We start from the raw sequence: 26,528 nt of genomic DNA, 5'->3' as shown, positions 1-26,528 counted from the left end.
ATTACCGGGTGCGCGTGCGCTCAGCGCGTTTTTACCGCAGTATCTCTGGATTAGTGCGCGCGCTGCGGCACTCCGCTCGGTTCTCAAACGGGAAGAGCGAGAAAAAGCGACCGAAAACACGCCCGCTCGCATCCATCAGCTCAAGCCGTTTCATCGCCCTTATTCCAAGCGGTTATAAAGGCGGCGCGCACCGGAGACATGGCCAAAGAGGAAGAGAAGAAGGAATCCGGGGAATGGAAGGAATTCTTCTGGAACCCGCGGACGCACGAGCTGCTGGGTAGAACGGCGAGCAGCTGGGGTGAGTGTCTTATATAAGGCGCTCGACTGAACGGCTCTACGTGCGACGGTTTATTCCGGTTACTCCGGTTATTTCATTCATTTCAACCGGAACGCGTTGCGCAATGCGTCTGTATGTGTGTGCGTGTGAATACATCGGGCCCTAATGTGTTATAGGACAATCTGACGATGCTGATGCTGCTGCTGTTGCGCGCTCCCGCGTGTGTGTGCGCGCGCTCTTCCGTGCGCGTTAAAGGTGAACGGGTGCAAAGAGCTGAATGAGATTATGGGTTACAGTGAGGAGGCATCGGTGTCCGCGCGGGTCTCGCTCCTTTAGATCTTTTAACAGATCGATCGTTCCGATCACTCATCGATCGGCGGCGGACTGAGCGCACGGGGCGCGCGCAAGGTTATTCGGTGAGTGTCCTCCGCTCAAGCGCGCTCACGTGACGTGACGTGATTTCGCTCATATCCGGAGCAGCATCATCCATCAGCAGTTATATAACCATATACAGAACACTCACTCACACACACACACACACACACACACACACTCACGCATCATTATGGATTCATTCCATAGGTGTAATGGTTCTTCATCTGTCCAAACTGTATTTTCTAAACCTAGACTGTAAAAAAAAAAAAAAAAACTCAGTAAAAAAAAACGGCAGCTGTGATTCCCAGAGTTTTACTGTATACGGTAAAATAAAAAATACAATAAAATAAAATACAAATAAAAATAAAAAATACGGTAGTGTAGGTCATTCATACAAATTTATACCTATTGTGCGTAAAACGTACGTTTTCGCTAAAAACGTATGAATTTGTACGGGTGAGGTCGTAGGAATTAGCCACCTCGTAAAATATATACAAATTGCCGTGAAATCAGGCTGGTAGCAACATTTTAGCTTTTACACTTGTAACTTAAATTTGCATTTAAATACCGTAATTTCATTAAGTGATATAATGTTAATATACCAACCTATTAAAGTACAGAAATCTGTTTTGTAACTTTATAATACACTGATAACCACCAAAAGCAGGCGGTGATGAAAAAGTCACATGATGAACCAAAGCAGCTTTTAAATACTAACAAATATAGAAGGTGCACAGTGTCATTAACACAAACACTAAACACCATCATGAAACTGAAAGAATGCAATAAACATTCATTTAACAACATTAGATGTAACATACAACCCTAATGTATGAAAAATGTACAAAAAACCTAAGAAGAAACATGGTTATTTCAACCAAAAAACATACAATTTTAAATTTAATGCAGGGAATTCTGGGAATGTCAATTTACGGTTATTCACTGTAAATTTTTACATCCTTTTTTCACTACAGAAAAATGGTATACTACCGTAAAATTGCATTTATACAGTTTTTACCCTATACAGTAGGAGAACTTACAGTTAACAGGTTTTTACTGTAGCATTTTTACAGTCTTTTACCGTTAAATTCACTGTCATTTTTTAAAACTACAGGCATTTTAAAATTCTCAAAACACATCTATCTGGATGGTTTATAAGCTTGTTTCCTCATGGAGAACAAAAAAGGACAACGTTGACTGGTATTACTTTACTTGTTGTGGGGACATTTTGTCCTCATAGAATGGGAAATACCACCACAGCTTTATTTCCGTCCATTTTTACCATTTTTCTATATCCGTCAATATCTTCACATCCAATTACAGTGTCTGTCATGAGCTCAGATTTGCTGATGTCTTTTAATATGCGTGTGTGTGTAATGATGCATTTATTGCTGTCATGCAGTTTTGTGTTCTGGTAAATGATGTTTAGCTGAGTCACTGACTGTAATACAGCATGAGTATGTGTGTGTGTGTGACCTGATGATGTGTCTCTCATGAGCTTTTATAAATAAATGAAGAGATTTGCTAATATTGAGTTTCATATATATATATATATGATTGGGAATCCCAAAATGTCATTTTACCCTTGAATACAAAAAACACCGATTGTGAAGACATATTGCTTCCAAGAATATAGACCAAATATGTAAATTTGTCATCATTTTATAGTATTTTTTGCTTTAAATGTCAGATTTGCTCATATTTCAGTGGAGTCTTTTGCTTTAGACCCCCAACACCCCCCCTCACCAAAAAAGAATGCTTATTTTAAAATAATAATTAAACTGAACTTGAACTACTAAATTAAAATTTAAATTTGCCATTACATTTTTTTTTTCATCTAGAAATGATCTCTAGACTGCAATATACCTGACAATCATATTCCTTACAGTAATACAGACCAAATATGTAAACTCATTATCAGAGTTTGCAGTATTATTAATTTTAAATATCAGATTGGCTCACATCTCAGTGGATTTGGATGGAACCTGCTGCTTTAGACTCATAAACAGATATAATGCTTATTTCAGCCATATTTCTTTGAATAATATAGGCCAAATATGAAAATTCTTAATTGGAGTTTATTATATTATAAGCTTTAAATGTCATATTTCCTCACTTTTCTATGGATTTGGAAGGAACCTGCTGCTGTAAATGCATTTAGACACTTGGACGTAATGCTCATTTTTAAATCGTAATTATACTAAACCATTCATTAAAATAGATTCATTACACATTTTTAATTTGGCCATCCAAATGCAAATTCTGCTTTAACAAACAGACCAAATCAAAGACAGATCACTGTGTGTGTGTTATGTTATGTCAGATGAGTTCACTGGCCAGTTTCATATGCATTGCTGCATCTGATTGGCTGAGAGCATCTGTGACATCAGTGGTTTACAGCCAATGAAAGAAGAAGACACTAATCTGACTCCCATCCCCCACTCCACCCGTCAGAGAGAGAGAGAGAGAGAGAGAGAGAGAGACATACAAGACAAAGAGCTAAAATAGAAAATAATGCTGGAAAAAATGAAAGAGATGAAAGAGACAGAGAGAGAGAGAGAGCACATAACAGAATGAGGAGAATAGGCAGAGAGAGAGAGAGACAGATCGAGATAGAGAGATAGAGAGCTGGAGGAGGCAGTGGTTTTAGTGTAAGAGGATTTACTCTCTCAGTCTGTCCTGACATTTGCTCAGTGATGGACGAATGAGAAACACAGATGACATGAAGATGGAGTGAATGGAGGGGAATCTAGGTCACGTACACAATCACACACAAACACGAAGCGTGTTGCGTCCAACGCTTCATCTCAATTATTACCCCGAATTCTTGATTCTGATTGGTCAGGACAGGCAGCACTGTGTTTGTGTGATGATGTTGGATGTTAATGTGATTCTCTACACCTGTGATGAGAACTGAACATACATCCACTAAATTATATCAAATCTATTCATAAAATATTTACATATTAAATAACCTGATGTTGTAAAATTCAATTTCAGTTGTAAAACAGCTCCTGTATTCAACAAATGTAAACACTAAAACCAAAATAATATATTTAACAAAATTCAAATAGATTTTAGTCACTATATTTGTTAAAGGAACAGTTCTGAGGATGAGTTTGTTCATTCATCAGATTTGTAGAATTGTGTCATTCCATCACTGTCTCACCGATGGATCCTCTGCAGTGAATGGGTGCCGTCAGAATGAGAGACTAAACAGCTGATAATAATCCACAAGTAATCCACACCACTCCAGCCCATCAGTTAACATCTTGAGAAAACAAAAGCTGAAACAAAAAGCTGACGTAAAAAAGTGGTCTAGTCTGAATCAGGGGAGAAATCTGCACAGATCAAGCACCGTTTACAAGCCAAAACAGCTCGAAACAAATATGTGGCTGGATTTTGATGTGAGAGACAACAGGAGATGGACTTTTTTCACTGGAGGAAGTGTTATTATGGATTATGGACTCACTGGTGTTTTAGTTAAAAACGTCTTAGTGATGGATTTGTTTCAGCTTTTGTCTTCTCAAGATGTGAACTGATGGACTGGAGTGGTGTGGATTAACTGTGGATTATTGTGATGTTTTAATCAGCTGTTTGGACTCTCATTCTGACGGTACCCATTCACATCCATTGGTGAGCAAGTTCTGGAATGACACATGGATGGCCTGAGCACATTTATAGCTAATGTTCATTTTTGGGTGAACTATTCCTTTAAGGCTCTCTCCTCAACACTAGCAGGTTATTTTCACAGACAATGATGTTAATATACTGTGTCAGGTGAAACTAATGTTCTTGTGTGTTCTGCAGGTCTGATTCTGTTGTTCTATCTGATCTTCTACACATGTCTGGCTGGCATGTTCTGTCTCACCATGTATGTGATGCTGCTGACTCTGGATGATTATCAGCCCACTTGGCAGGACCGTCTGGCTACACCAGGTACACACACACACACACACACACACATACACCCATACACATACACACACATACACACGATGCACACAGTATCCTGACTCTGTGTGTTTCTCTAGGCATGATGATTCGGCCAAAAGCCGATCCTCTAGAAATCGTTTATAGTGTGAAGGAAACAGAGAGCTGGGACTCTTACATTCAGGCTCTGGACAACTTCCTTGCACGTAAGTAAAAAAAGACAGAGAGAGTTTTACAAAATGGTACATGAAACAACACGCAGTGATGTTGCAAGCAGTAAATTGTTATATTTTTGACTCACAGTCTGGAAGAGCAGATCATGGTGCTCGCAACACCAAGGTCATGAGTTCGATTCCCAGCAAATGGATGAACTGATAAAAAAAAAAAAAAAAAAAAAAAATGGCTTCAATACAGTGCAAGTTGCTTTGGATAAAAGCAGGTGCTGAATGCATAAATAGAAATATAGGGTTGCCAGCATTGGCAGCAGCATTGCTGTAATTTAATTTACAACATTCTCCTGTATTACATAACTAACTGTATTTTTACATTGCATACATTTTACAGTAAACTACTTTAATTTGTGTATACTATATATGCAGTATATATTTTCCAGATTGCTGAATATTAATGACTGGCAATTTAAACAATTAAGCTTTAAACAATATTTAACTGCATAAAGTGTTGTATAGTGTAAAACTTACCAAACATCTCAGGTCAAAAACAGGTCAAAATTTAACATATAACTCTCAAATTTGCATGAAAGAAATGTCATAGAACAGAGTATATACTATTACTCTGAATTCCAAAATAAATTGGACATGAAAATATTTAATTGAAACATATATTACCCTGCATAACTTTGTTTAACCAACATTTAGCCGAAGTTTAACCAACATGGTCATAATTAAATGATTCTAAATACCACAAAGACTCACAAAGAGTGATGAATTTTCACAACTTCAAGAACAGTCCAACATAGCCAAACAACAAGGTCCCAAGTGAGTCCAACAAAACTTCTGATCAAAAAAGGAGACCAGTTCAGCTCCAGATGCTGCCCCATCCCAGGATGCAAAGAGTGGCTAAAAATATTGTAAAGAACAAAGAGGGCAATATATTAGATATATTACATAACAGTGACACTGTCGTGTTGATGACAGTCGTGTTGCAACGACAGATAGAGGGATGATTGTTAAGGCCCGGGTATACTTCACATTCCGTGTTCCATTCCGTCTCACGCACATTCGCGTTCTCACAGCTTTCGAAGCATACTCATCCGTGGATGAGCACGGATTTCCGAATTTCGACACATGTGCAGTACAATTCTCGGACTCTTGCATCTGCTGCCTTTTTCATGCGTATGCGCTGTTGTAAGTTTTCTATTTTAATATACTTTAAAATATAATTTATTTTATAAATATATAATTTACATCATTACACCAGTGTTACATGATCCTTCAGAGATCGTTCTCATATATCATCAGTATGCTGATTTATTGTCAATGTTGGAAACTGTCATGGTGCTTAATATGTGTTGGAGCCTGTGATACTTTTCCAGGATTCTCTGATGAATATGTTTTAAAAGAACAGCAGTTATTTAAAATAGAAATTGTATCTAACAATAGAAGTCTTTACTATCACTTTCAATTTAACACATGCTTGTTGGATAAAAGTTGTTGGATAAAACATAATAATAATTACTTAGTTTTTTGTTTTGTTTTAAATCTATGAAAGAGATCTTAAAAAGCTATCACAAGCAGCACAACTGTTTCTATAATAAATCAGCATATTTGAATGATTTCTGAAGGATCATGTGACACTGGAGTAATGAGAAGACTAGAATAATGATGCTGAAAATTCAGGAATAAAATTACATTTTAAAGTATATTAAAATAGAAAAAAAAAACATTTCAAATTGTAATCATTTTCTGTATTTTTGATCACATAAATGCAGCCTTGATGAGCAGAAGAGACTTATTTCAAAAACATTAAAAATCCTACTGATCCCAAACTTTTGAACGGCAGTGTAGATAATAAAAGAATATAACAAAAGAAAAAAGAGATCTTGGTGTGTGTGTGTGTACTTCTTACATTTCAGAAATTCAGCTGAAAATCCTTCATTTTGCAAAGAAGAGTGGCAACACGTGGGTTCATTTCAACCGGTTTCTTCTGTATCATTTGCCCTGTCGTTTAAATGACACTTTCCTTTCAACTTCTTTGTTCCTCTCAGGATAAATATGTAATTTGAATTAGTTTTAGCTTTTGAGGCATCTTAATCATTCGCCCTAAAAAATGGTCTCTCTTCTGGTGCTGAGAAACATCTTTTAACATATCTACATGTAAAATGCCAAATGTAAATTACCTTTGAATGAACTCCAAAGCTTTGCCTGTTTCCTCCTGGTAAGGTTACTGTAGAGCAGTGTTGCCAAGTCTGCGGTTTTCCCGCAAAATTGGGTTACTTTAACACTGTTGCCGCGGGTTGTTTTTGATGTCCGCGGGCTGAGGCGACCCCAGTAATGCCATATTTAGCCCCTGAAAAACGTGTATTTTATCCCCCGAAACGCGATTTTTAATGACACACACTGATCCTCCGTGAGCCTTTAGTACGCGTTTCATTTCATGTGCCCGTGTTAACCGATGACTGCCTGTGCAAATTTGATTTACATCATAAAATAGTCACGAGAAAGCTTGCTGATCAACACGACGTTTCCGTGAATCACAACGGTTGTCAATGAAGCATGTAATTCTTAACGTAGGACCCCAAAGATTTTTCGCCTATAGCCGCCATAAGGCTGGGGAATGTGTGAAATCCTCCCGCGACCGTGCTGCTGAATCCCCGCACAAAGAATCGCGCCCCACGGACGGAGGATTCGTTAATCTGCGGTTACCGCAAATGTAGACACCTTAATATACTACTACGTTTACCAAACATGAAAAATAAAAACTGAAATAAGTCACTTACCACAGGTATGAATCCTTCTTTTTGCCGCTCCCGAATGTCGACCGTTGAAGAAAATCCCGCCTCTGTAAATTTGAAATTTACAGCAGTATGGTGTACGTTAGCGTCAAACCATCACGTGTAATTTTTTACAGCAATTCGTTACAGTGCATATAAGTGCCAAAACATAGTAAAACTTCACAGGCCAGTGTTATTTTAGTACGATTTATTATATTTCCATTTAATTATTAGTAATTTTCTTATTTTTTGGCATTTTTAGCAGCTTTAGTTTATTTTAAATATTACTATTTAGGTTTGCTTTATTTTTATAGATTAAGATAAGTTTTATTTTTTGTTTATTTCCAGTAAAGTTTAGTGAATCAGCTTAAACATATATCAGTTACAAAGGAAAAACTTTCACTGGAAAATTGCTAGTAAATGTCACAGATAAATGACAGAAATGGCAAGTGAATTGAAAATCGAATTATTCATGGAATTTTAAAGTAAAAATACTGAAAGACAGTGTTTTCTTGTAAAATGTACTCCATAAATCTTTGTTTACAACAACTGTGTACATTTTGGGCTTTTTTTTTTTTTTTTTAGAAAACACAAATGGTTTTATCTACAGAAGTCTATGGAACGCAAAAACTTTAAAAGCTAAATATCTCAAAAGTGCTCAGAATGCAGATAGAACCTTCGGATTCTAAGGCGATGAGATGTTTAAGGAAATAAAATTTCAGCTAGTTTTCCAGGCAACATTTCCCATTTTCATTTAGTTTAAATTGAAGTACTAACATAACTACAATTAAAATGTAAATAAAAATGAATAAAAATGTAATAAAATGAGAAATAAACAAAAACTAAATTACTTTAAATAAAATTACCATGAGATCAGAAACTATTTCAAAATAATAGCAAAAGCTATTACAGTATGACACTAAAATAACACTGATTATCATGTAGTTTATGTTTTTCATCTGATAATTATTTTTGAATTTATTTCAGCTTTATTTTAATGTACAAACGTGTTTTAATAGCTTTGGAAGAGGAGGATTGTAAAGAAAGCCTAACGCTGTCTCTGTTTCTCTGCAGCCTATAATGACTCTACGCAGGTGGCGAAGAACGACGCCTGCGTGCCGGATCAGTACTTCATCCAGGAGGACAGCGGAGAGGTGCGCAACAACCCCAAACGCTCCTGCCAGTTCAACCGCACCATGCTGGGAAGTTGTTCCGGACTCCAAGACCGCACGTACGGATACCAGGACGGAAAACCATGCGTGCTCATCAAACTCAACCGGGTAACTGGCCGATCACAGCACTGATCACTCATAACGCCTGTGCGCACCTTACATTAATAATAATAATACACAGGATGCCCACAGACATGACAGAGCAGGTCACTATCGGCATGAAACAAAGTCTCAGCTGCCAAGGTTTGTCATTTTGTAACATATTCAAAAAATAAATATTGTTTTGTGGCTCTTTAATGTATGGTGACAGATCGCTTCAGTGTCTCAGTTCAAGCAGCACATGAACCAATCATCTCTTCCTCTTTACTAGTTACAGCATTAAATAAACATGAATGAACATCAGAAAGGATCTTGTTTTAACTGCAGAAAGATGTCAATACACACTGTTTTTCAAGTTCAAGTCCACAGACCTTGATCTACTCTCCTGTCTGGATTGTCTGTTGGATAAAAATGGCAGATTCGGTGTTACGATTGGTCAGATCGCCTGTCAATCAAACTCTCGGCGAAGGGGCAATTCGGACTTTTCGCATAATTCTGCATTTGACATTTATATCTCATAATTCAGAATCTTCTCCTAATTCAGACTTTTTTTTCTCTCACATTTCTGCATTTATATATCAAATTTAGGTATTTATATATTATAATTCAGATATTTTCCCCACAATTCTGCATTTATATCTCATATTTTGGTATTCATATCTCATAATTCATACTTTTTTCTCAGAATTCTGCATTTAGATCTCACAATTCAGATTTTTTTTTTTCTTCTCACAATTCTGCATTTATATCTCATATTTCGGTATTTATATCTTATAACTCTGCATTTATAACTTAGAATTTAGACTTTTTTTTCTCACAATTCTGCATTTTATATCTCATAATCCAGACTTTTTTTTTTTTCAAATTCTGCATTTATATCTCATAATTCAGAGTTTTTTCTCAGAATTCAGCATTTATGTCTCACAATTCAGCATTTATATCTTATAATTCAGACTGTTTTCTCACAATTCTGCATTTATATCTCATATTTCGGTATTTATATCTTAGAATTCAGATATTTTTCTCAGAATTCTGCATTTACATCTCGCATTTTAGCATTTATATCTCATAATTTGGAATTTATGTCTCATAATTCAGACTTTTTTCTCTGAATTCTGAGTTTACATCTTACAAGTCCAAATTATGAAATAAAAATCACCTTCAAGTTTATTCTGTGGCAGAAATAAAAAAAAAATACAAGATGTAAACTCAGTTCAGAGATTTAAAAAAATCAGAATTGTGAGATATAAATACCTTTTTATTTTTGTCCATGGCAGAAACAGGCTTCCATAAAGAACAAACTCTTCTGTGCTGGTTCTCTTTAGACATTTTGAGTTAAAATGTGAAACTGTTTAAAAATGCATGAACACATAAGTTCAATAATGCATGTAAAATAATGAATTAAACAAAGCTAGATCCCAGAGGTGTACATTTTTTTAATAATAGTACTTACTATAGTAATATCTTGGGTGATGTGTACTTTACTTGGGTTCTGTTAAAACAGTATACTTACAAAAGCCACAATAACTTTTTTTTTTTCAAAGATTTTCAATGTATGAAAACTAGGATGCAGCCGATAATGCAAACACAAATTCAAGCTACAAACAGCATCAGAAATCATTAGCTAGGATCAGATCATTTACCTTTGGTCTGAATGCTGAATGAAGATCTGAAGGTGTTTCGTTCACTCCCGCAGGTGATTGGTCTGCACCCAAGTAATGATGGAAAGTCGCCGTTCGTCACCTGTACAGCAAAGGTGAGTTAAATCTACCTGATCAGCCAAACTTCATCAATAACAGTCAGCCAAGCCTGAATTACATCTGCAGTGTTTGTTCATTGCATCCCTCCATACTCAGAGATATACAGATGGAGATGAGAGGGTAAGAAATAGACGAGCCTGCAGACTTAGCATCCCTAACCTTAGACTAGTACACATCTTAAACTACTTTAGTGCCAACTAGTTGCTTTCAGTGGTTAGTAGTTTAAAACATAGTTTAAAATGATTAATACTTTGCTGTTTACCACATGACTCCATGTCTTCTGTCGTCTGATTGATAGTTTAGTTTATTTTTTATCCAGTAAAAACTTTTTTAGTGTAATTGTACAAACATCCACCTGGTGATTCACGTGACTTTTTGCTGTCAAATATTGACTGACTTTTCTCAAGTAAACGTCAGAATAACTATAGTCATATTTCCAGATAAAGTAGCTTGGCTTTACTTGATTCTCCATGAATCATTTTTTAGTGTCAAATCTGATCATCAGGATCTTTTGAGGAGCTTTACTTTCACTGTTCCTCAGTGGAGGAATGATCTTCCCAATCCTCTAAAACATCTCACATCTTTTGAGGAACGTTTATTTGTTCATCTCTCAATCATCATTGGATTGCATTGCATTATATGTTTGGATCATTTCAATCTCATCTTACTAAGATGTATTATTGGAGATATAGTGCAAACAGTGATATTCACATCATTTTGTGTCAGTATCTGCTCTACTGTTATAAAGATCTCATTGATTTACATTACAAGGCTCAGAAGATGGCTCAGAAGAATGACACCTTTGCTGAAATCGAATATTTCCCTCCAAATGGAACCTTCAACCTCATGTACTATCCATACTATGGCAAGAAAGCACAGGCAAGAAAACACACACACACACACACACGTTGTGTTTCCATGTTTTATGGGGACATTCCATAGGCTTTTAAATGGTTTTTATACTGTACAAACCATATTTTCATCGCCCTACACCTACCTAGCCCTCACAGGAGACTGTGCACACTTTTAATTTCTCAAAAAAACTCATTCTGCATGATTTATAAGCCTGGGGACCTCACAAATGTCCCCACAAGGTCAAAATTTACTGGTATTACTATTTTAACGTGATAAATACCAGGTACACACACACACACACACAGGTATGGCTGGGCAATATGGCAAAACATTAAAATTAAAAAAAAAAAAAAAAACTACTTTCATGCTAAATATACTACAAATACATTCACATATTATGTACTTACTAAAAAAATCCTGCAATTGTACTGTTAGTGTACTAAACTGGTCTATTTAAACTCTGCTAAATTGGAACAACTCATTTTGTACTCAATGCACTTTAATTGTGCAGAAGTCCAACTAAAGATATATTTAAAGATATACTGGAGTATATTTGATTGTGCTGAAGTGGATCTATTGCAAGGATACTTTAGGTACACTTTAAATATTTTGCATTTAAAGACTGATATTATTTGAAGATCACACATTCCTCATCAATAGTGACATTAAGACATATTTTAGGCTTAATATTAAGAAACGTGCATTGTACTCAAGTAGTACTTTAAATAAAGTTTAATTACAACAAGTCTTAAGCGATATGTCAGTAAATATGTTAATAGACATGAACTATACTTAGTATAAAATAATAACATTTTAAATCTATTTCTTTATTACTAGTGTGGCATATTGTCAAAGTGTTTAACCTAGATTTTTTTTGTCTTGTTTCCAGACCAAATATCTAAAAATTCTTAAATCAAGAAGGATTTTCTAGACAGGTGAAAATTATTGTCTTGTTCTCAGAAAAAAGAAGTCAAAATTAAGCAAATTAAAACATTCAAAATAATGAATTAGAATTTTCAAAATAATTGAAATAAGATTATTTTGCTTGCCCCATTGGCAGATTATTTTGCTTGTTTTAATTTTGACTTATTTTTTCTGAATTATGACAATTTTTACTTGTCCTAGAAAATCCTTCTTGATTTAAGAATTTTTTAGATATTTTGGCTGGAAACAAGACAAAAAAAATCTAGGTAAGAAAAGCATTTTTTGCAATGATTTCCGCAATTCCTCGGTTTCTAAAAAATAAAATTGTCGCAAAACATTACATTCGAATTAATCGATAAAATCCGAAAATTTGCCCAGCCCTACACGCATGCATTCCTATCGTTGGTTTGTCAACGGTATTTTCTAACCCTACACACTAAACTACAGGCATTTATAGATTCTCAAAACACTTCGGTCTGATTTATAAGCTTGTTTCCTCATGGGGACCAAACAAATGTCCCCACATGGTCAAAATGTACTGGTATTACTATACTTGTGGGGACATTTGGTCCTCGTGATGTCACACAGAACAGATGTGTGATTATATATGTGTGTAACCTCTCTCTCTGCACGTTGTAGGTGAATTATTCTCAGCCCCTGGTGGCTGTGAAGTTCTTGGACCTCTCTTTCAACACGGACTTCAACGTGGAGTGTAAGATCAACTCTAGCACTCAGTTCAAGATCAGCGAGAGAGACAAGTTCGCTGGCCGCGTGATCTTCAAGCTGCGCATAAACAAAGAGTAGAGCAACCGCACCTGCCACACACACACACACACACACACAGGAGATTGTAGGAGTCACTCATATCTCAAAGTGTTCAATGTATTTGTCCGTCCCCATTCTCCTGTCTACAGGATGGTTTCTGTGTGTGCGTGTGCGTGTGTGCGTGTCTTTGTATCTCTGTGTGTTCTGAGTACTCTTGACTGTCGTCATATCCAGCTGATATCGTTCCAAAGTGATTCAAGAGAGCAGGAAAACATCATCGAGCCTTTCTAGATCTCTAGACGTAATCATCACGAACAATCCAGTGAATTCAGAGGGACCACAATCATCCAAAACCTGCCAAGATATTATATTTCAGATGAAGAAAATCTGCTTTTGTCCCAAATATAGGAAAATCTAACATAGGCTTCAGTTTCTGTATGCAAAATATAACTTCTCGCCCTTTTCTCTGGATATCGAGCTAAAACGTGACCTGGATTCACTCGTTTAGTTTATATAATGGCTTCTATGTGATTGAGCGTATATAATAAATCAGGACCGTTCATAAAATAAAATCTGTAGAAATGCACATATATGATCAATTAAATAAACAGAGCCATACAAATCATTCCTCGAATCACATATCGCTCTCGTTTCATCCATTCGTTTATTTATTTATTTATTTATGAGAATTATGCTACATTTATAATGTTATTCATTTATTTATTTATTTATTTATGCTCTGATCTGTGGTTTTTATTTTTTATACATATACGATGTTTGTGAAGACACTTTTGTAACACTGTAATGTTCACGAACGCACACACAAGTTCAACGGAAACGATTGGCTGACGTTCTGCACATGCTCAGATTGCACTCGACGACAGACACATTAGCCAATCAGCTTCAAGCTGCGCCATATATCAGTTCGCCATTAATTTGCCCAACCGAAAACGTATTTGCTCCATTTCGAACGGAACGGCTCGACCCATCTTTCTAAATGTGCACACAGCAATACCTTCTGGTCCGTGAGTGTACTGTTAATACTTGTAAATAATACAGAATCTGAGGTAGTTAATGAGAGAGTAGGCTGAAAAAAAGACTAAAATGACCAGTAAATTTGCCAATCCAATACGTACTAATGTAGATGAATGAACAAATGTGTTTTCTTCCCAAAAAAGTGTTTTTTAATTCATTTGTTGTTGAGCACATCATGGGCTAGCGCCCGTTAGCACAACGGAAATATGACGCAAACATTAGCTGCATACGTTTCTCGAACTTTAGTTCGTTTCTTCTTAGCTTTGGTAGGAATTTAGATTTTTATCATGTGATTTGACATTTGGATGTTCAAGGGGACAAGTCAGACTCCTGATTTGTGAGCGGGACATTAGCGTAGTGCTTATTAGCGAACCACTAGCCCGCCGTCGTCGGCGCGCGTCGGCGGGCAGCCTGTCTGTGTTTTCTTTTCTTTTGTGTTTCTCACATTCCTTTATTTCGCCCCCAGTAGTGAATGTGCTGTGTTTCAATTGGGTTACTGCCACAGTGTTGTGCGTTTGAAACATTGGAGGGTGTGTGTTAGAAAAGTGTGTGGGAAATAAAAAGAGCCAAACGCGGCCAAACTTTCAAATTAACGTCACTAGTCCATCCGTCGCACATCGGCACACGACTTACGGCCTGATGTTGGGATCGGTTCAATGTTTACACAGAGCAGTGACTAATAACTAGATTAGCCGCGTGCTAAACTTACGCTGCCTGCCGTACGTTTACTGAGATCTACTTCACGTGTGCTGCCTGACCGCTCTACGTCATGGAATAGATTTTATATGTTTTTAAGATATGGTCAATCGAATTATTGCACATTATTTCTGACTTCTGTACTTTAGATGCAGCAGCGACGCGTACGAGCACGTCGCTGCTGCGCAGAGCGTTTGTATACCGCGCGTCACCACGGCGAGTGTAGATCACGCACATCCTTCATACGGTTTGTTCATTTCCGTAAGGCGAAAAATTCAAGCAGACAGGAATTTGGGACATCATCACCATGGTAACAGTGCATGACGTCATCAGTGATCTCACGTGCTAAGCTGCGGTCGCATTCATCGTCGCTCGGCGCAATTTCGCAGTCACAGAGTGAAAAAGTTCCCTCGCTGACCAACAGAAAGCTACGTGTGCCTATTTCCAGCAGCTAAGAAAAAAATCATGTTTAAGTTAAAAATCACACTTAAGTCATTTGACTTTAAAAGTTAAAATTATGGGATGAATATATGACTTTAAATGACTTTAAAAGTTGAAATTATTAGTTAAAAAAAAACAAAAAACAGTTATGATATACCAAGTCACAATTAAGAGATAAAACATCAAAATGATGAGATTAAAATTCAGAATTATGAGATAAAAAGTCAAAATTATGACATAAGTCAAAACTGACGTATATATGTCATAATTTCAGCTTTTTATATCATAAATATGACTTACGTCATATTTTAAACTCTTATCTCATAATTGACTTGGTGTAAATTCAAGCTGTACTGTCATAATTTCAACTTTTAATCTCATAAATAAGATTAGCATGTCATAATTCTGACTTTTAAAGTTACGTCATAATTTCAACTTTGTCTCTCATATTTGACTTAGTATGTCAATTTTGACATTTAAAGTTAGAATTTTGAGATTTTTCATCTCATTATGGCTTTATAATTTCAATTTAAAGACATAAATTCAAGTTTTATTATAACTATGACTCTGTATGTCACAATTTAGATTTTTTTTTATCTCATAATTGACTCAGTAGGTCAATTTTGACATTTAAGGCAATAATTATGACTTTAATATCATAATTTTGACTTTTTATCTTACAAAATGTTTAATATAAATAAATGTTTAAAGCATAATTATGCTTTGTCATAATTTTGACTTTTTATCTCATAAGACTAAGTACGTCATAATTTCGACTTTTTATCTAATAAATAAAACATAGTATATCAAAATTTTGACTTTTTGTCTCATAAGACTTATGTCAGAACTTTGACTTTTGAAGTCATAATTTCAACTTTTTATCTAATTAATAAAACATAGTATATACATTTTTGACTTTTAAAGTTGTAATTTCAACTTTTTATCTCATAAATAAAACAGTATATCAAAATTTTGACTTTTTATCTCATAAGACTTAGTATGTCAAAACTTTGACTTTTAAAGCCGTAATTGTGACTTTTTATCTCATAATTATGATTTATGTCATAATTTCGACTTTTTATCTAATAAATAAAGCAGTATATCATAATTTAGACTTTTAAACTCGTAATTTCCACTTTATCTCATATTTATGACTTGTCATAAATTTGACTTTTTATCTCATAATTAACTTCTTGTGTCAACTTTGACTTTTAAAATCATAATTTTAACTTCATCTCATAATTATAACTGTTTACGTGATAATTATGACTTCAAATCATAATTTCAACTTATAAAGTCATACGTTTTTATCTCACAATTTCATCTCATAATTATGACTTTAAGTTTAAATTCCAGTTTTATCTCATAATTATGATGCTGTATGTAAGTCATAATGTCATTATTTTCGACTTTTCAAAGCATGATTTGTTTTTGTTGCGTGGTGGAAATGGGCTTCCAAAGAAAGCTGACTGGTTTGACATTGGTGTTTTTTGCCTGCGAAATCTCACAAATGTGACCGCACCTTTACACCTTTACAACTTCAATCAAGCCTACGCGCTTCGGACAATATCAACGATGACAAACACGTGCTTACACAAACAATGGCAACGACAAACACACCTGTGCTACGAGAACCTCATTCGAGAGCTTTCCACTCACTCACTCACACACACTGACGGCACCGTTGAGCTCTTTGTTCCCGTCTGTGTTCCTCTCCAAACCGATAACGCGACACGCTCGTCATGTTGAGTTCTCGCCGGATGACCTCTATAGCTCACAGACTCATCCCGGTTTCTCATCTGTCCTTCATAGTGAGACGGTGTCTTATTCTTTCTTCACTCTCTGTAAAAACACTGCTCAGAAACTAGATGTATCTTATTAAATATCCTGAATATACTGTTATATATTGCCTGACATGAAAATTGTGAAACTTATATTCGAAAAACAAATGATTATCATTATAAATGAAAAATGGAAACAGGAAATAAAAACATTTTGTGTTTAACAAAACATGTTTGTCTACGAAATCTTATTTAAAATAAAGACTACAGATGAACACAAATATTATACCTATTTATTTTTCGTCGGATTTAACTAGTTTCTGGGAAAGTCAATGGCTTATGACAAGACATGAATGCAATTTTCTTACAGAGACCAAATATATAAATGATGTACATACTGACAGATTTATCAACTTATGTAATCTTCAGCTGCTGTAATTCCAGATCTGATTCTCTGTGTGTCTACCTATAGGAAAGAAAATCACAAAATATCTCAATTTTCTTTTTTTTTTCTCTTGGATCAGTGGTTCTCAGTGGGTTCTGATGTTGTGATGCTGACAATAGAAAATCAAACAAATGCATTATTAATATCACACCATACAAACATTATTAACATAAGCTGAATGTGATAATTGAAAGTTCTGGTTTCAACCACATGAATTTGTGTTGAACTACTGGAGCGTTTGATTGCCAACCTTTGGCAACAGCCACAAAAGATACGGGAAGTGTTTCCTGATAGGTCTGTTTGTTTTACTTATCTTAACTATGCACCATTATGATTTATGTGCATTTATCGGTCCTGACCCACCGGTTGAGAAACACTGAAATGAAATAGACTTTTACTCCTGCTTTTCACTTTAAGAAAAACACCCCAATGAAAGAAACAATGCAGTCCCAGAAGAGATTTGAATAATGGCTCAAACGCTGCTCAGATTTCACAAGAAACATTTTTCAGCAAATCCCTCCAAGATTAATTGATCTGAGCTGCTTTAAACATCCATTTTATTGCTCTATAATCCTACTGCATGACAAATAATAAACAACGTGTCTATGTTGTGTGTATCCTACAATGGATTTTAGGAGAAACATCTGAGACAAAGCTGATACTTTGACTCAGAGCCTCTGAGCTTTGAAAGAGTAACCCGCAACATTGTTTCATTTGAGTATTTTAACGTCTCACAACGTTTGCGCAAAAGACACTAATGATTTTATAAACAAATGCCTTTGTTCCTTACAGTGTTTGTGTAAATGTATTGTTCAAATGTGTAAAGATTTATGAGTTTTGACTTTCCCTGATTAACTGCTCATAAATAATTTAATAAAACTAAGAACACAGCGACATCTAGTGTACAAATAAAACATGAGCACATTTCACCTGCTGGACCAGACGATCACAGAGACACCAGACAGGAAGAAAACACCTAGCAACCGCATAGAAACGTAATGAAATGCACTCGGGAGAGCCTATTAAACAATGCAAGGGCCAAAAGCCACTCACTATTACCTATAAGAACAAGTAAAAACATAACCAAACCACACACTCATAAACAAGTCAAATATGATATATCACGATACATAACACCCACCTTATTTTGCAACGTTTTTTTGTGAATGTGCGAGACTTCCGGCTCATAGTCGTTAGAAAACTGTAGCAAAGGTAAAACTATTTGCGCTACCAGCAGTAGGTTCATTATGGCATTAAATTAATACAATATGACAACAAAATACCAGTTTGCAGGCATAACCAGCTGGTAAAATGACATGGAAGCGAAAAAGACCGGAAGTCTTGACCATTTACAAATAGCCGCAGCCGCTTCAACTAAGTGGATATTAATAGATAGGTATATATTACATTTTTAAAACAACCCAAGTAGCATTGTCATGTTGCGCAGGAGTGTTTGTATGTGTGCGTTAAGGCAGGTCCAGCATGTTTCTGATCTCCAGCTCCTTTTGAGTCCGTTGGTGAATTTTGCGGATTGCCTCGACAACGATCAGCATGACTGGCTCCGCCTCTTCCTGCGTGCTCACGCACACCAGCTGCAGGAAGACGCTGCGGTCGGGCATCGCGCGGAACACCAGCTCGGCCGCGCGCTGCACGAGCCACGGATGATGCTGCGCCAAAACCTCCAGGTAGGCGTCGCGGCACAGCTCGCCCATGCTCCGCCCCTCGCGGTCCGTCCCTAGACTCTCCAGCAGTAGCTGTAACCATAGCAATGAGCGGTGGAGGCGGAGCAAAGTCCGACTGCCGGAGGGCGTTTGCGTATCGAAAGAGACCACGCCCCTCTGAAGCTCCGCCTCCAGCATGGAGCGCACAGAGCGGTAGGCGTGCGGAGGGGGCGTGGCTACGCGATGCGGATCGTTGGCCGTCGCGTTCTGTCTAGCGGATTCTTCCAGAGAGAGCTCTCGGATGAGGGTGATTTTCTCCTCAACTTTATGAGTGAAAAAGCCCACCAGAGGGCCCAGAGCCTCCATGAACCTGCAGCACAGAACACAATCAGAGTAAGAGAGTGATGAATACTGATTTCAGTGCCGATATCGCAACCTGAGTATCGGCCGATATACCTTATTAACCCTTACTACACACTGCTTCATTATCATAAATAATGATAATAAAAAAAATACTTAAATAAATACATATATAAATGTTCACTGAAATAAAACATTTTTTTAAAAAAATCATTTTTTTAGCTTGTTGGCAAAGAAACATTTCACATTTCTCATTTTCATTCAGTTTAAAGGAGAAGTCCGCTTACAAAACGAAGATTTACAGATAATGTTCTCACCCCCTTGTCATCCAAGATGTTCATGTCTTTCTTTCTTCAGTCGTAAAGAAGTTATGTTTTTTGAGGAAAACATTTCAGCATTTTTCTCCATATAATGGACTGATATGGTGCCCCGAGTTTGAACTTCCAAATACAGTTTAAATGCAGCTTCAAACGATCACAAATGCGGTTGAAAACAATCCCAGCCGAGGAAGAAGGGTCTTATCTAGCGAAACAATTGGTTATTTTCATAAAAATAATACAATTTATATACTTTTTTAATGTCAAACGCTCGTCTTGTCTTACTCTGCCTGAACTGTTTTTGATCCGGTTCATGACAGTTAGTGTATGTGGAAAAACTCATCTCATGTTCTCCCTCAACTTCAAAATCGTCCTATATCACTGTTTTACCTTTTTGGTTAAGGGTGTTTGATCTTCTTTGCATGTTCACTTTGCAAACACTGTGTCTGTACTTCTGCAGCGATGTAGGATGATTTTGAAATCATTTTTGAAGTTGAGGGAGAAAATACGATTGGAGTTTTTCAACATACCCTAACTGTCTTGAGTCAGAATACACAGAGTTCAGGGAGAGAAAGACAAGACGAGCGTTTGACATTAAAAAGTATTTAAATTGTATTTTTAAAATGAAAATAACTGATTGTTTCGCTAGATAAGACCCTTCTTCCTCGGCTGGGATCGTTTACAGCCGCATTTGTGACTGTTTGAAGCTGCATTTAAACTACATTTGGAAGTTAAAACTCGGGGCACCATATCAGTCCATTATATGGAGAAAAATGCAGAAACGTTTTCCTCAAAAAACTATTTCTTTATGATGAAAAAGAAAGACATGAACATCTTGGATGACAAGGGGGTGACTACATTATATGTGAATCTTTGTTTTGGAAATGGATAGATAGATAGACAGACACATAAAATAAAGTGAAAAAAAAGAACACAACAAAAATAGTAAACTATACCAAATACTAAAATGAAAACAGAAAATATAAACAAAATCTTCTTCAAAACGTATACGTTATAAAAATATGTAAATAATAATATTAAAAACATTAAATATCAGTTAATCATATGAAAATGCTAAAAAAACCCCAAAACAATTTATTTTAATTTAAAAAAATTGAATGTGGGTGTATATATATATATATATATATATATATATATATATTTGTAAAATAAAATGTATACATACACTGTGTGCAGAATTATTAGGCATGTTGATATTCTGGTCATATTTTTTTTCCAAACACATTTTACCAATTCCAAACCACATCAGTCTTAATAACTACTGTTAATTTTGTGTTTAATCATTTATATGTGATATATAATTGTCCGTGAAGGCTGGAAGTGAAAAACTCCTTATATTCAGGTGTGCAGAATTATTAGGCATGTTTTCGTTTACAGCTAAAATGAGCCAAAAAAGAGATTTAACCCAGACTGAAAAGTCCAAATTATTAAATGTCCATGAGAAGAATGCAATACTAATGCATTACAAGAATTTGCAAAGTTAAGGCTTGACCATTGGACAGTGAAATGCTTGTTGAGTCTGCATGGTCAGAAAAAACAGGTGGAGAAGAAAAGATGCATGTTAACTGCAAAAGAATTAGGAATTAAGGTGAAGAATTAGGTGTGACACCATCAGGAACCGTTTCCAGTCTCCAGCGCCACCATTTTCCAGAACTGCAACCTACCTGGAGTCTTCAGAAGTGCAATGTGTCAGGTTCTCAGAGACTTTACTTGGTAAAAAATCCTAAAAAATGCCCCTTACTTAATAAGAATAACAAGCTGACGTCTTGTGAAATACATGAAGACAGTTTTTTTATATGCTTTAGAGACAGATAAGTTGAGAGTGACTCTTGAAGGACAAGCATCACATCCTCTTGTACCTCTGATTCAAGAATTTATCTTCTAAAATCTGGCAGTAAGTTTTGGGAGTTCATTTTAGTCCATCTCTGCAAGTCAGACTTTTCAGGATAAGAGACTAAACATGAACTCCCAAAACTTACTGCCAGATTTTGGAAGATAAATTCTTGAATCAGAGGTACAAGAGGATGTGATGCTTGTCCTTCAAGAGTCACTCTCAACTTATCTGTCTCTAAAGCATATAAAAAAACTGTCTTCATGTATTTCACAACACGTCAGCTTGTTATTCTTATTAAGTCAGGGGCATTTTTTAGGATTTTTTACCAAGCAAAGTCTCTGAGAACCTGACACATTGCACTTCTGAAGACTCCAGGTAGGTTGCAGTTCTGGAAAATGGTGGCGCTGGAGACTAAACGGTTCCTGATGGTGTCACACCTAATTCTTCACCTTAATTCCTAATTCTTTTGCAGTTAACATGCATCTTTTCTTCTCCACCTGTTTTTTCTGACCATGCAGACTCAACAAGCATTTCACTGTCCAATGGTCAAGCCTTAACTTTGCAAATTCTTGTAATGCATTAGTATTGCATTCTTCTCATGGGCATTTAATAATTTGGACTTTTCAGTCTGGGTTAAATATCTTTTTTGGCTCATTTTAGCTGTAAACGAAAACATGCCTAATAATCCTGCACACCTGAATATAAGGAGTTTTTCACTTCCAGCCTTCACGGACAATTATACATCACATATAAATGATTAAATACAAAATTAACAGTAGTTACTAAGACTGATGTGGTTTGGAATTGGTAAAATGTGTTTGGAAAAAAAATATGACCAGAATATCAACATGCCTAATAATTCTGCACACAGTGTATATACACATATATATTAAAATGTAATTTATATCTGTAATTAAACTCCAGTCTTCAGTGTCACATGATCCTTCATAAATCATTCTAATATGCTGATTTATTATCAATAGTGAAAACTGTTGTGCTGCTTAAAATTTTTTTTGGAACCTGTGATACTTTTTTCAGAAAAAAAAAAAAACTGCATTTATTTAAAATAGAAAGTTTATCTAAAAATATACAATACTGTTCAAAAGTTTGGGGTTGGTAAATTTTTATTCTTTCTTTTTTTGAAAGAAATTAATCCTTTTATTCACCAAGGATGTGTTAAATTAATAAAGGTGACAGCATAGATTTACATTATTAGAAAAGATTTATATTTTGAATAAATGCTGCTCTTTTTAACTTGTTATCCATCAGAGAATCCTGAAAAAAAGAATCACAGATTCCAAAAAATATTTTTCAGCACAACTGTTTCCAACATTGATAATTCTAATAACAAATCAGCATATTAGAATGATTTCTGAAGGATCATGTGACACTGAAGACTGGAGTAATGATGCTGAAAATACAGCTTTGCATCACAGGAATAAATTATATTTTAAAGTATATTAAAATAAAAAACATTATTTTATATTGTAATTTTAATAAACACTTTGCAGTATTATTTTTTCCTGTATGTATAGATTAAACATGAATAATATTCAATTGTAAACAACAGAAAGAAAGGCCCCAATGCAGAATGCTTATCCACATGGAGACATGCTTTACAGCAACATCGTTTTTGTGTCAAAATATTGCCTGCTGTAAAAATGTCATACTTGATGAGCTCCTCCCAGCAGAGCAGATACGGTTCCAGCAGCACGTCGGAGGCGGGGCCGAGGGCGGAGTTTAGATGCAGCAGGAGGCGGGACACTTGGAACTGCTGTCCAGCGCACTCTCTGATTATATCATTTCCTCTGAGCTCCTCAGGAACAGCAGCAGGAGCCACCTGATCGTCACAGTCAGAGTCAGTGATGTGAAGGGTTACAGTGTAGCGTCTTTGTCCTCGAGTCACGTGATTCTCACCTGTCTGGTTGGCGTGTACACGCTTAGGCAAGGCCGCCACGACTCCTCACACCTCTGAACGGTTCCTTGAGCTGCAAAGAACAGGAAAAATGGTTATTCATGCTCGAGTGGTTTGTGTGTGTGTGCACGTGACAGTAAAAGGTCAGATTTACTCACGCAGCCACAGTGAGCTGAGGAACAGCAGCAGACTCAATATGAGCGCGCTCACCACACACTGACGCAGGCGAGATGGCATTCTCAGTGCTAGAACGTCTGCTCTCGTCCTCGGTCTCGCTGGCTAATGATCCTATTGATCAGAGAGAACTCAGATCAGCGTGACCTTTGAACCGCCGCATGAGGGCTGAACTCAACGCTTACTATCAATGACACGCAATTAGTCATCAAGCAGGATGCGATTTGAATTGAAGTAGAACTAAAAAAGAACATTCACAAAAATAAAACATCAAACTACTACACTTACAGTGATTACAGTAATACATTTCATTTGTCAGTATGAACTACCCATAAATGTTCTCGCACACACGTTACTTTAAATTAAAATTAAAATTCCCATTTTGGTTCAGTTTAACTCAAAGTTATAAAACAACTAAAAACAAATAATAATTAATAATAAAAACTATAAATTATATAGATATAAATAATTAATAAAAAATTTAAAATTATAAAAACATTTTTACAAATTTTACATTTTTTCAAAATATTAGTAGAAACTAGTTAAGTACCAGCGGTATTAACACTACACCACAAAAAAAAAAAAAAAAAAAAAAAAAAAAAAAAATTAACAATCAATCTTTGAAATGTCACCTATAGAAATTATATTTGAGATCATTTATATCAAGCTAACTAAGCTAACTATATATATTCAACTTTGGTTATAAAGTGAAATCTAAATTAAAATCTTTTTTAATGGCTAATCAGAAAATAAATTGACAAAATGAGTACATATTTATGATGCTGTTTATTGGTTTTCACATACATACATCAGCAGTATGCTGGAGTAATGAAATTAAATGTCACAATTCACATTTCAGATTCCATTTGGCCACGTCACACACACACACCAACTCAGCTTTGATTTTTTATTCCTTTTATGACATTACACACGCTGTTTAAACATCACATGCGCTACTGTTTGACAGACCGGTTTCATATTTGCACACAAACATGACAGACATGTTTACTGAAGATCCTCATTACCAAAGCAGCTAGTAGAGACGAAATCCACCCGCCCACATCACCACAGGGGGTGGGGCTTATCAGTGACGGACAGCTCAAACAGCCAATGGCAGCAACTGTAATCACTGCCAACCAGTCACTGTGATTGCTGGAGTTTCAGTGCAGGTTTTTGGATTGACTCTCTGCCTCCTGATTCTAAAACACAAATTAAAAAAATATTTTTTAAATAATAATCAAAATATTCTAAATATTAAATAGCTATACATATTACAATTCCTATCAAAAATAGTTAATATGTGACCCTGTTATGTGACAATTCACTGTATGGGTCAAAATGATAAATTTTTCTTTTATGGCAAAAATCATTAGGATATTAAGTAAAGATCATGTTCCATGAAGATATTTTGTACATTTCCTAGCGTAAATACTGGTAAGACACATTGGTAAGAACTTCATTTGGTCAAATTTAAAGGCAATTTTCTCTATTTTGATTGCTTTGCACCCTCAGATTCCCGATTTTCAAATAGTTGTATCTCAGGCCAAATATTGTCCTATCCTAACAAACCATACATCAATGGAAAGTTTTTCAAATGACTGGTTTTGTGGTCCAGGGTCACATATATAAATTTAACATAAAACATAAACAGTTTAAAAAAAAAAAAAAAGAACAGAAGAGTCATGAAAGTAATGAAAATTCATCATCGTGTTAACATGGAAAATTAGCGACAAGCATTCACATAAAAAGTCTAAAGACTTAAGGTTTTGATATAATATACTTTTTGTCCATTTCCCCTCTTATTTTCTTTTCCCTTTTTGAAATATATTTTACACTTTTATTGTAGTCATAGTTCTATGTTTTAATCAGTTAGGGCATTTCTTATATATTTACACATGTATGAAGGGTGCTTTACAAGTAAAATGTATTATTATTCCATAGTAATATTTATAGTGCCATGGTAGCGATCATTTATTTACATGTCCTATGGCTCTTTCCATCACAAGACTAATACATTTTAAAATAAACAAGAAATAGTAATACTAAAAAAACAAACAACTCACATCAATATAACAGTCTTTATATTCGATTTTTCATTTCAATATTCTATTTAAAAAAATATTCCTGGTGAAACATTAAACAATTAATTTGAGAAACGTTCTAAGTAAAAACATCGCCTAGTGGCATTTAACTCGGGACATTCCAGCAAAACCTGCTCTACTGGTTAAGTGATCAAATCGTATCACATGCCATTTTGACATCTACATTAGCACCTTTTAAATGATTTGACTTTTACAGTGGTGTAGGTTTGCTGGCGTGTGTGTATTTGTGTCTCACCTGTCGTCCTCGTCCACAGAACACCCTTGTCAGTGTCTTGTGCGCGGGGACGTGTTTGAGCGTGTGCGGTTGTTTCAGTTCTTTTAGTAACTCTGGGCTGCTCAAACCCACTTTTTCAGGACAAAAACAGACAAAAAAATTCTCAGAACATTACGCTTGCCATGAGCAAGAAAAACACACCTTTAACATTATTCAAAAAGAACTTTTCCACTCACTCGGCCGTTCAGTGGACATTGGCGGAGAGGGCGTGGCTTTGTTTGGAGTGGTGGGCGGAGTAACGTGAGTCTGTCACAGAGAGAAAGAATCGGATAAATCCGATTGCTTATTTCATGTTTTATCATTAAGAGACTTCTCTTACCTTACTTTCTTCCATTGCTGGCCAACCATGCGCTGTTCTG

General features: G+C 35.8%; 2 protein-coding genes across 2 annotated transcripts; one reads left to right on the top strand and one right to left on the bottom strand.

The window, feature by feature from the left end:
- On the top strand, positions 1–17,297 carry atp1b2a (ATPase Na+/K+ transporting subunit beta 2a). Its single transcript, XM_051105069.1, has 7 exons — positions 1–298; positions 4,463–4,591; positions 4,687–4,791; positions 8,613–8,818; positions 10,506–10,565; positions 11,341–11,448; positions 12,988–17,297. The coding sequence occupies exons 1-7, from the start codon at positions 199–201 to the stop codon at positions 13,150–13,152; spliced, it is 873 nt and encodes a 290-aa protein (XP_050961026.1). The 5' UTR covers positions 1–198; the 3' UTR covers positions 13,153–17,297.
- Positions 17,013–26,332, bottom strand: gltpd2a (glycolipid transfer protein domain containing 2a). Its single transcript, XM_051105068.1, has 5 exons — positions 26,311–26,332; positions 23,778–23,907; positions 23,622–23,692; positions 23,375–23,544; positions 17,013–19,542 (listed from the first exon to the last, which is right to left on the bottom strand). Exons 2-5 carry the CDS (start codon positions 23,854–23,856, stop codon positions 18,978–18,980), a joined length of 885 nt encoding a protein of 294 aa, XP_050961025.1. The 5' UTR covers positions 23,857–23,907; positions 26,311–26,332; the 3' UTR covers positions 17,013–18,977.
- Between the last annotated feature and the right edge of the window lie 196 nt (positions 26,333–26,528).

Source organism: Labeo rohita, unplaced genomic scaffold, assembly GCF_022985175.1.
Source record: "Labeo rohita strain BAU-BD-2019 unplaced genomic scaffold, IGBB_LRoh.1.0 scaffold_88, whole genome shotgun sequence".
Classification (NCBI taxonomy): Eukaryota; Metazoa; Chordata; class Actinopteri; order Cypriniformes; family Cyprinidae; genus Labeo; species Labeo rohita.
The sequence above is the reverse complement of the archived record's forward strand: the minus strand, read 5'-3'. Positions and strand labels throughout refer to the sequence as shown.